The sequence below is a fragment of the Thermobia domestica genome, chromosome 13 (genome assembly GCF_964235325.1).
Source record: "Thermobia domestica chromosome 13, izTheDome1.hap1.1, whole genome shotgun sequence".
Classification (NCBI taxonomy): domain Eukaryota; kingdom Metazoa; phylum Arthropoda; class Insecta; order Zygentoma; family Lepismatidae; genus Thermobia; species Thermobia domestica.
In genome coordinates this window covers 131663417-131675660 of record NC_137466.1, presented here as the reverse complement: position 1 = coordinate 131675660, position 12244 = coordinate 131663417, and the positions used below count along the sequence as shown (strand labels likewise).

The 12244-nt window shown below is 34.9% G+C and overlaps 1 protein-coding gene across 1 annotated transcript in view; it reads right to left on the bottom strand.

Moving 5' to 3' along the window:
• The window catches only part of LOC145668510 (sodium-coupled monocarboxylate transporter 2-like), a 90826-nt gene that overhangs the window by 18531 nt on the left and 60051 nt on the right, over window positions 1-12244 (bottom strand). The window contains exon 7 of the mRNA XM_081736479.1: window positions 907-1016. Within this exon, the coding sequence (XP_081592605.1) occupies window positions 907-1016 (110 nt within the window). The remainder of the gene's footprint in view (window positions 1-906; window positions 1017-12244) is intronic.

The following is a 12244-nucleotide window of genomic DNA, read 5'->3' as shown; positions in this document are numbered from 1 at the left end:
ATCACACATGTTCTAGGAACCATTTCACTCCTTCCATAATGTCAGTAGGAAATCATGAGTCCCATTGACTTGAATGCATGTTATTGCTTGTGTATAAAAGTGACATTTTTGTTCTTTCAATCACATATTTTTGCAGTTGTTTCCAGTATCACACGTAGCAATACTTTCTATGTATGGCCCAAGTTTCACCGATTTGTGCTAATTGGGAGTGACATAGTATGCGACACTTTTTTTAGTCCTTAAGTGTTACACATTAATGCACATTCTTATTCGACATAGAAATGATTTTTAATCAATATATATCCTAAATAATGTTTATATTTTGGAAAACTTCTGAGTATTACATACACTCTGTGAGGCAGAAAGTAGACGCAAAAGCGCTAAAAAATTGAAAGTTTTCGAAATATGAATGTGGGGAACAAATAACATTAACTCGGTTAAACGGAGAACAAATGAGAAAGTGTTAGGAATAATAGCTGAAAAAAGGACAATTTTAGATCTAACTAAAGAAGAGAAATTGGCTGAAACTTTCGTTGAGGAGGAACGATCAAGAGAGTCGTGCTACTATGTACGACAACAGGAGAAAGAAGGAAACGACAAAGAGTTGGCCAGACTTAAAACCAAACTGGTAGAAACGAAAAAGTTATATGTAAGTAAAGACATTGAATTAGCTGAAGATCTTGGTTCATTAATCCTTCTCAATTCGCGGCAACTGACTCACCGATAATATCAGAATACTTACGATGATGATGATGACACTTGTAAGATTTTACAAAGTAAAGCTGCCATTTGCTCCTAAAGCTACCTGCTACTACTAAAGCCGGTAAGAAGTAAATATTAGTTTTTATTTCACACCGTTTTAGTTCTAGAATTACATTAACACCATTATCCTTTCGTCTATATTACCTCAAAGCTGCACTGAAAATTCCAACGACGAAAAGTCCTAAGAAGGCAGGTATGTTTACCGCTTTCTCCATTACTAGGACAGGTAAAAGTTGGTCTCTTGCTCTGGCTAGCTACCAAAAGAGAAAACAGAACTTTCGTAAACATAATTACAACTACACTGCTGGTAGCCCGCACAATCAAAGTTTTTGTAATAGAAAGACTTACACAGAATTCCATAGAGAACAAAAATTAGTATAGGGACGTGGTGGCTTAGTGATAGAGCGCTTACCGCTCACATATCAAACGGAGCGATAGGTCTTCTAAATATTATTGTGGTGGTGTTTTATACGAGGGGGGCTGGAAAATTCATGAAATCACAAAGAAATAAGAATTGAAACATATCATTGTAGTCATTAGAAAGGTCATATATTGTGAACCTCTCATCCCGTATATGATCATTTTATCATTATTCTTTTCTTTGTTACAGGTTTTGTAAAACGATATGGCGGAGGGTCTAAGGAAATTCGAGAAGAATGAGCTACGCACTGTCATCAAGTTTTTTGTGCTGCAAGACTAACCCTCTATGGAAATTCATAAAACTATGCAAGATGCTTTGGAGGAACACGCTCCTGGATATACAACAGTAGGGAAGTGGGTGAGGCGTTTTAAGATTGGTCATCGTGAGACTGAAGATGAACCTCGCTCAGGCAGGCCCTCAAGTGAAATGACTATGGAAAACATCGAGAAAGTGCATGACATGATCATGGAGGATAGGCGCATATCGATCAAAAACATTGCTGCGAGTTTGGGGATATTGCGTGAGCGTATGGGTGTCATAATAGCAGAATATTTAGGCATCTGGAAGGTCAGTGCCAAATGAATCCCAAAATGTTTGAATGCTGACCAAAAGAGAACACGAGTGCAGATGTCACAGGAAATTTTGCAAAAGTTTAAAAATCCTGATGAGTTCTTGCGCAGTATCGTGACAGAAGATGAAACATTGCTACACTACTATGATCCAGAGAGTAAACAAAAATCCATGGTGCGGCAGCACAGTGGATCTCCTCGACCGAAGAAGTTCTGACATCAAAGATCAGCTGGGAAGGTGCTTGCATCGGTGTTTTGGGATAAGGACGGTGTCATCCTTATCACATATCTTAAAAAGGGGTGAAACCATCAATGCTGGTGTTTCAACCAACTACTTGATTGAGCTGAAGGAGGCTCTGAAGAAAAAACGTCGGGGAAAAGTGAACAGTGATATTCAGTTTTTCAGATCAATGCACCCTCCCACAAGGCTCATCAAACCATGCAATTGGTGGTGGATCTGGGCTTCATCTGTGTACCTCACCCACCCTACTAATCTGATCTGGCCCCCTCCGACTATCACTTCTTCCCATATGTCAAAATACACCTCAAAGGCAAACATTTTCCATCCGATGAGGCACTCGTTGCGGAGGTGGAGGGCTGGTTTGCGCAGCAGGACAAAACCTTCTACTTACAAGGGTTAGAAATGTTGCCACATCATTGTGAAAAGTGTATTTAGCTTCGTGGAAAATACGTTCAATAGTGTATTAAAATGGTTCTTCCAGGTATATTTCTTCTTGGTGATTTTATGAACATTCCATTCTCCCCTCATAGTTTAAGAAATGAATTGCAAGGTTTATCGTGAGAAGTAAGCATTTCGAAAATCTTAATTTTTCAGTAACAGAAAATATTACTCTGGCGTTTGTCTTATTTTCTCACTCTCTCAAGAACATCAATATTTCAAACTAAAACTTCAAGAAAACTAAACCTGTTTCGGAGATATTGGATACTTTAATAGAAAAATAAACTGATATTTTAATCTCTGAATGTAAATTTTGCGATGATCAGTTGTCGTAATCGAATCTTAAATTGCTCCTTTCACCACCCATATATTATAGTTTTATTAATTTTATATAGCTTATATATTTTTCTGTTTTTTTCTGTTTTTTCTGTTAACCTTCAAATTTCAATTAAAATTAAGACATGATTTCAAGACTGATATGCGAGTTTTGAGTATCATTGGCAGACTAGTAGTCAGATTTTTTTTGAACAAGGAACATAAGAAATTTTATGTAATGATTTGAGGAATCAATAGATGTTCATATGTACAAACATATAAATCAACATAGTTCGAACAGAGACGTGAAGATTCTATATACTTATATTTAATCATAAGAGGACGAGTAGATCTAGATAACACAAGTGACGTCACTAGGGTTTCCTAGAAAATGGGATACGGACGAAATGTCGCGCCCGAAACATCGCCGCCCAAAATTTCGCGGGTCAAAACTTCGCATGGCCGAAACCTCGCCGCCCAAAATCTCGCAGGTCAAAATCTCGCCGGGCTAAAGACTCGCCTGACCAAAACATCGCCGCCCAAAACCTCACGTGGCCGAAACTTCGTGGGCCAAAATTTCGCCTGGTGAAAGCTTCGAGTGCAAAAACCTCGCGGACCAAAATCTCCCCTGACCAAAAGCTTCCTTAAAATTTACAAATTTACCCGATGAGTTTCTTAACATGCAATTTCATATTACAAATAATAATAATAATAATAATAATAATAATAATAATAATAATAATAATAATAATAATAATAATAATAATAATAATAAAGAAGAAGAAGAAGGTACAAAATATCGTGTTCGTGTACCTTCTCGGAGTATTCCCGTTTCCTCCCGCTTTCTTCAGTTCAATATTTCCTTCCTCTTAATCATCTACGTCTTCTTTAACTTACAAGACATAATCGAGGGACGTAAAACTCAAATATTATTTCATACTTTCATAAATATTATTTGATTTTGTTAGAATGTCCTAAGGTCACCGTCAAAGTGAAATAAAATCCATCGCAGGCTCAAACCCTACTGTATGTTGAAAATTTGATAGAGACCGGTCAGGTGGTTCAAGAGTTATTAAGTCACAAACGCAGCCACTTTCATTTTTTTATGTATTTCTATATGTTTCCCCCTTCACGTCAGAGTGAAAATGATAAAAGCCATCCCAGACTCTAACCTGATCCATGTGGCAAATTAGATCGAGATTGGTCTCGTGGTTCAAGAGTTATTAAGTTTTATTTATTTCTATATATCTCCCCCTCCTCTTTCCGTCAATGTGAAATTGTAAAATACATCCCAGGCCCGAACCTTGTCTATGTTGAAAATTTCATAGAGATCGGTCGGGGGATCAAGAGGTATGATGTCATAAACAAAGTCATTTTCGTTTTTATATACGATAGATTTTCGAAGCACGTGTTAGAATTATTTTCTTGTCATTATTTTAATATAATTATATGTTATTAAAAATATATGCAGATAGATCATTCTACATCGAAGCAATCGTCGTGATGACCTTTTATACTGACGACATTTCTTCACAGGCGAGATTACGTTCTGCTTGGTTTAGACCAGACGAGATTCTGTGTCCAGAAATCAGGACCACGAGGTTTTGGCCAGGCGAGATTTTGGCTGCGAAGTTTTGACTAGGCGACGTTTTGGTCCGTGAAGTTGTCGCCGAGAGGTTTTGTATCCAAACCCTAGAAAATATTTAGGCTCCCGAAACACTCTTTAAACTAACTGATCAGTAACAAGATGACACATATTACGTATGAGTATCAGTAATTCAAATTTACCAAAGAACTTTCCTAAACTGATAGTGAGGATAATTTCCTAAATTGATACTGAGGAGAATTGTAGGGCAAGCTTGTGTGAAGCATCCATACTTTGTCAACTTACTTCAGAATAAACTAAAGTAATCTGAGAGTTGGCTTTATCACATCCATCTGACTAGAGAGAATATTTATATTCAAAACTAATAATAATAATAATAATAATAATAATAATAATAATAATAATAATAATAATAATAATAATAATAATAATAATAATAATAATAATAATAATAATATAAAGTTGAATTACTTCAGAATACCACTCATTCGAGCTTTGGAACTTCTTGTATACAATAAATGACAAATTTTGACCAAAGCGTATATTATTTAATAAATAATAGCGTTACAGTTTCGGCGAAGTATCTTTGCCGAAACTGTAACGCTTTTATTTATTAGATAATATACACTTTGGTCAGAATTTGTCTTTTACTGAATTTCTATAACAGTATTGTGTTTCTCATTTGCAAGAACTATGAAATCATGCCACTAATTACCTCCCATCGAAATTCATTCAATGTACCTTCCATTTGGAAAATTCTGTGTGACGTAGGCAACTTACCCAAATTTTGCAACTTGATAGCAATAATTCTATACGAAATACGAGAGGAGAAAGACAAGATTTTATTTAAAAAATTTCAATATATTATGTTAGATTGTTATTTATTTACTTTTACAAATGAACTCTTCCGTAAATTATGTAAATAGAAACCACATATGCCACCACGTTTAGTTATTTTTTTTTTATAAGATGGTCTTTCGGTCTTAGTAAGAAATTCTTATTCTTGAGCGGAATGTGAAACTTTTTGTATAACCGAAAGTTTCTTAGAGGTTACACATAGAAGATAAATATATAACACACAAGCTATTATTAGCTTTACATAAGTGTATAGATTATGTATTTTGTTATGTTTGTGATCTGTGCCTGCCAATTAATGTGTTTTTCTTTAACCATGTCTTCAAATTTCACTACTCAAATTTAACTCATTTCCCGAGGTCATACATTCTGCACAGCGCCTTAAGTGTAGAAATTAGAAATCTTCCATGTAATTGAGATTAAATATTTATTTTTCAGGAAACGTTATTACTATAGACATAAAAAGTGAAATTTGGTACAGTTTATGAGTTTATATTACTGTTGCAAAAAGTTGGCGTGGTTCCTGACGGGAGCTTGCATGGTCTTTAACAGTCTCGGTGGTGAACGATATACTTAACTTGAAGTCAACCAAGTAACAAAGTGAAGGTAGTGTTTCTACAACGGAAAACAATATTGAGAGACTTTTTTTTTTTTACAACTTTGTGTTAATTTCCTTGCAGACAGTATAACAGCATGAACACTAACACTTAAATGGGATAAATCCTTTTAATTCTATAATTATAGTAAAACATATAGAGGTTTCTAAATATGGCTTCATGTTTGAATTCAGGGTTCAGGACAATAACTTGTTTAAACACTAATATTTTGATTAGTGTCATGTAGAACATATCAAGATACAACTTAGATTTCTCTCTCGTATCGAGCAGAAGACAATATGTAAAGCGTATGGTAATTGAGATGTTTCAAACAGGAAAGGAAAAAAAAGCTTTTACACTGTTGTTTCATGTACTATTCGCAAACAGAAGGTTCTGCCAAGTTATATTTTTTCCTTGTCAAGTTCTTTTATCTTCTGAAATGGTAACCAGTAACACAACAATTGTGTAGCAAGTGTGGCGGTACGCTTTGCTTTGTGTGTTAGATAAGGAAGTGCGTATAAGGACTTTTATCATGTTTACATTTGGAAAGTCAACATTCAATATTGACGACGCTGCTTTTGCTCAAGATGACAAAGTTCTCATAGATTTGTATTTGTTGTATTATAATACAGGGTTATTAGAAAAGAATGAAAGGTTTGCCAACTTTCCTTAAGAAAAAATCGGGACGGGATAATTAGTGTTGGAGTCCCCCCCCCCACGCCCCCCAGATCGACTACACGTACGTCGAGTCGTTGAAAACAATGTAAATAATCAGCTGAATAACACAAATTTGAATGAATGCATCACCTTTCCTTTTTTTTCTTATTTTCTCCACCCATTGCTCGTCACTAGGTATAAGCAATATATGCAACCAAAACAACCGCTACTTATTTAATATAAACCAAGTTTAGGGAGAAAACTATACAGATTTTTTTAAATCACAAATGAGTGCATAACATTGTTAAGGAATTACTGACAAAGAATATTACTAAAATCAATTCTTATTCTTTGGCTATCATCATACAAAAAAGTCAAACAAAAACAAACATAAACAACGATTCGAAACAAAACTGTATAGAATGTTTGGTTTCTAACACAAACAAATGAGTTATAGTTAACGTGGCGGCCACCCGTTGAGGAGAGTGTTAGTGTTACTGCCATTGCGGTGGTAGTCGCTTTCATATAGAGGTTGCAAAAACAATATTTTTAATGTAGGGAATAATCGGCTGGATTATCAACTTAAAATAATTAGGGAATAACTATAAGTTAAAGATGAGATGCTAACTATTTTTTTCATGTACCAAATTAAAACACAAATTTGTTAAATTCATTCTATACATAAAACTGTGCGTGTAAAAGTTATTCTTTTGTAAAAATGAGCCTGTAAAACATTATTTACTTTGAAAATCGATAAATCGGGACAAAATACGTCCCGACGAGTATCCAGTCGGGACGCGGGACAAATAAGTCAGAAATGGGTACAGTCACGACTAGTGTTGTGAAGACCTGGAAAACACCGGAAATTTTGGGTAAAAAAACAGTCTTTACCGTTTTTTCCCGAGCTTGAAAAAATAACCGGAAAATTTAGGAACAATTGAAATTTTGAAATATTTTACTACATTACGCTTTTAAAATGAAAACTATTTTATATTTACTAGTTTACAGTTAAGATCATTGAGTACTTATGTTTCTTGTATTAGAATAGAGAAAATTTGTGTCAATAAACATAGCCTATGTGGACCACTTATTTAGAGTTAACCCCGTGATAGAATCGAGTTATGGCTATCATCATCATCATCATAGGTATTCTGCCTTTATTGGCAGGTCACTTGCCGCAGCTGAGAAGCTTCCATGCTCCACGGTCCTCCGCTAACCTTTTCGTCTTCGCGTATGATCTTTCTGTTTTAATATCATCCATTAATTGTAGTCTCCTTCGCCCCCTCCCTCTCTTTCCCGCCACCATTCCCTCTAGGACGTCCCTCATGATACAATCTCTTCTTAGGCAATGTCCCAACCAGTTTCTCTTCCTCTTCCTAATAATATCTAAAAGTGTTCTTTTCTCACCCACCATTTCTAACCCTCTCTCATTCGTTTTCCGCTCGACCCAATTCTTTCCATTCTTCTCCACACCCACATTTTGAAGGCTATAAAAGAGTAAAATATAACCCTAGTAAGATTAATTAATATAGACATTTAAATTATCTTAAACAATCTTATGAAGTTCCCGTTTTACGGGAAGTGTTTCGCTAGCAGGAAAAATACTTAAAGCAACATGTTTTAATTGTACTTTTTACATTTCTGATTTCTGGTAAAAATCCCTGTTTATTATTTATATATTTTTCGAACAAGTCAAACAGAAAGATAATCTCATTTACACATACGCACACACACCGCACAAGCGCGTAAATTTGATTAGCGAGAAAAATATTTAAAAATTAAACATGCGAAACTTGAGTTCGTTATTAGGAATATTAAAGGCTAGCAAAATATACGTTTTTCGCAGAGAGAGAATACATTTCATTTTGAACATAAAGGGTACCAAAACTGTCACCAATCAACTTAGGAACCCCAAAAACTATGAATTCAACACTAGTATCAGTCATTTTCAATTGCTTCTACATGTCACCCTTTCCCTTTTGGAGTACTAATGGGGCTTAATTTAGATTTAAACGGCATCGGCAGTGTTACTGTTCATCTCAGCGACCCCAAAAGCAATGGATTCGACACTAATATCGATCATTTTCGATAATTTTTATATATCTGCTTTCTCCCCTGTCCCCAAGTTGCGGGGATGAATTGGATTTAAACGGCATTGAAAGTGTTACTGTTCACCTAAGCGGCGCCGAAAACTATGGATTTGACACTAATATCGGTTATTATTAATCATTTTGATATATATTATACCGTTCCCCCTCCCATAAATTGCGGACATTAATTTTTATTTGAACGGCATCGGAAGTGTCACTGTTCATCTCAGCAATCCCGAAAACTATGAATTCGACACTAATATCGATCATTTTCAACATATCTTCTCCTCTTTCTTCCTGCAAGTTGCACCTTCAAAGTGAAATGACAAAACTATCCCAGGCCCGAACCTAATCTATGTTGAAAATTTTATCGTGATCGGTCTTGAGTTTTATGAGTTGTTAAGTTACAAATAGTCTATACTCACTTTATTTTTATACGTATAGACCCTAGATCAGCGTTTCCCAACCTTTTTCAACTTGCGGCACACTATGGGTGTAACTTGAATACTCGCGGCACACTCATAGTTATTATTATTTGTAAATATATACAATACCATGGTATTTTTTTCTGTGATTACTGATCTCCTTCTCACAGAGAAGAAAGCTCAATCACTGGTTCTTCCCCGTGGTAAATCATTATGCTTATTTTTAATTCTAACTTAAAAATAGAAAACAATTGCAATGAAATATTGGACTCAGGTTTTTAAAACTAAGCTTTCTTTTTCGAAAACTGTATCCAACCTTTCACTAAGAAGAAAGATCACTAAATAACGAACGAACAAACAAATCTCTTTTAGTTTTAAAACACAAATGTAGGTAATTTGTATGCATGTTCGCTTTGTCGAAAGGATTAAATGATATTTTAAAATTTCAAGTTACGAAATAGTCTGCAGCAATAAAGAAGCAATAATAGTCGTAACAATGATAACAAATACTTTTTTTAACATTAAAAATGAACAGAAAAGTAACACGGTATGAAACTTAAAGTTGTAGATTCATAGTAGAGGTTCATAATAATGTGAAATACAAATACACATTTTTCCTTTGTCTTGCAATTTGATTGCTATAGAATTAATAAGTTGTTTCGATTTCCTCGCGGCACACCAGCGGCCCATTCACGGCACACCAGTGTGCCGCGGCACACCGGTTGGGAAACTCTGCCCTAGATAATTTGTCGCACTAGAAAAGAGGTATTTGTTTACATACAAAATTTTCTACACAAAGTTTATATAAAAGTCTATATTAAAATATTAAATAATATTACTTAATATTAATATTAAATAATAATATATTATGTTTTAGTGCATATGTTTTAGTGCATGAATATTAATGGAATTTGTCTACTGCTCTCTCTATTAAGAAATAATTTGCTTAAATAAAACATCAGATCAAAGAGCACATTAAGAACTCAGTTTCATTCAAGAGTCCTATTTGTTGCAACAGAAACGATACATGATGGTAGATATGTATGCAGCTGTTAAAGTCCTGTAATTAATGCAGAACCACGAATAAACGACTAAAAAGCACATAAAGGAAATGAGTGCAGACTATTAATTTTCAAGAATAATTATAATAGTTTTATTTTCGATTGCCTCTTTTTTAAATGACGTTAAAGCGTGAAGTCAAAAGCTAGTGTTTTAGATAAATCACATTTGAAAGTTTAAACATAAATCCAAAAATCCGGTTTTGTGTTTCAGACATAAATAAATAAATAATAATAATAAAACAGTCTTATTAACATGAAGAGTTACAACAGCTAAACGATTATCCCAGAATCGGATTTGGGATTTATTTCGGAACTTTCAAATGCGATTTCTCTAAAACACTTGTTATTATATTAATTATATTTATTTTCAATATATTTTAAAGTTTTTCATTTATTTCAATTGAAGTGATTTTGAAGACCTAAAATTTCAATGATGATAGTGATCCTTCCCATTCACCCCTCTGAGCACCTCTCCTACGCAGAGGTGAAAGTGGCTCTGAAAAGGTAAGAGGACGGATGACGTCGCGTCGTTCATCGTGCCTAACTTTGCCCATTGATTTTTTTAGGAAGTGGAGGGACGCCGTATATATTGTTTGGAAGTGGGGGACGGGCGTCCTCCTGCGTTTCACCTTACTTTTACCCCTTTTCCTATGAAATACAAGCTTACATGTTCGATAGAATATGTTTGACTACGTATGCGCACTGCTTCTACAATATTCTTACCACGGACTCGATAGTAGCGTCATAAGATTTTATTAAGGACTTACACAGTTCAGGAATAGATAGGGTTACCACATTTTTTTGGATCCAAAATACGGACAAGCTTTAAAATGGCGACCCATCAAAGCAGTGGCGTATTTACGATTTTGTTTCGGGGAGGGCTTTGCTAACCTTCGGGGGGGACTGCCTGAAAATGTGAAAATTCTGCAATATATTTCGTATACTTTACTATAGTAAGTAAGATTTCGGGGGGGCTTAAGCCCGGAAGCCCCCCCCCCCCCCAAAATACGCCACTGCATCAAAGATACGGTGCAAAAACACAGAATAAATATTTTGGAATTTCTTACCTAAAAATAACCTTTTTAGATTATCACACAATTTTTTACTGTAATACTAAAAACACTATTAGAAACTAACATGTTATATATGTTTTCATTAACACAAATATAAAAAATCATACAATTAAATTACGTATATTAAATCTAACCTAAAGAACCCTGGAAGGGAAAAATGAGACACTTTTTAAAAATATAACCTACTTTATTAATAGTAACTAAAATATGTTGTATGATGAAAACATAATTCTTTTTGCCAGAGATTTTAGCGATTCCCAACTTGGAAATTTTCGGGCAGCTCCAAAACTGTCAAATACGGACATTTTTTCTATTTCATGCTTTGTACGGACACGGACACGGATCCAAAAATACAAACAGTCAGTACGAAATACGGACATATAGTAACCCTAGGAATAGAGTACCTAGATGATATTGTAATTTCTGACGTTTAGGAGAAAAGCACTTTGTTGATTTTTAGGATTTCTGCACTTTACGATTACTGCACGAGAGGTTTAATATAGTTTAGGCTTGTGCATCTTAGGACCGCTACCGCGTCCGAATGTTGAATAATAGCACCTTGGGATACTCGGGTAAAATGACATGCATTCAACCATTCAACTGATAATCCTGTTCTTGAAAGACGCGACCTAGCGTATCCTCATTTATCTGCTCCACTACAGTAGGTATGTCTTAGCGTCAAATGCAATTCCAATATGGTGGTTGTTTCTATAATTTTGTACCAAAATGTATCTCCATTGTTACGACACACCCTGTTTGTGCTGATTCAATCGCAAAACACGCAGGCTCCACATTTGTGATCACAATTTGCATTGTTAACTGTTTACGCAACAACTAGTGAATCTAGCGGCTTTGTCGTAAACTATAAACGCAAAATATATAATTTACAGCCTTTCTTTCTTCGATCCCACCAAGTTTACTTTTACACAGTGGCAGCTCCCGAGTTCTATAGGAGGAAAGTTACATTGGCAATGATAGTGAAACTGGCTTTCCCTTTCCCGCAAGTCTCCCAACATAACTTTGGAATTTATAGCGATTTTTTTTTTCGGAGGCATTTTTTAAATTCTGCTGGAAACCACAAACTTTTTAGGAAAAATACTTACTAATTACATAATCATATATATATATATATATA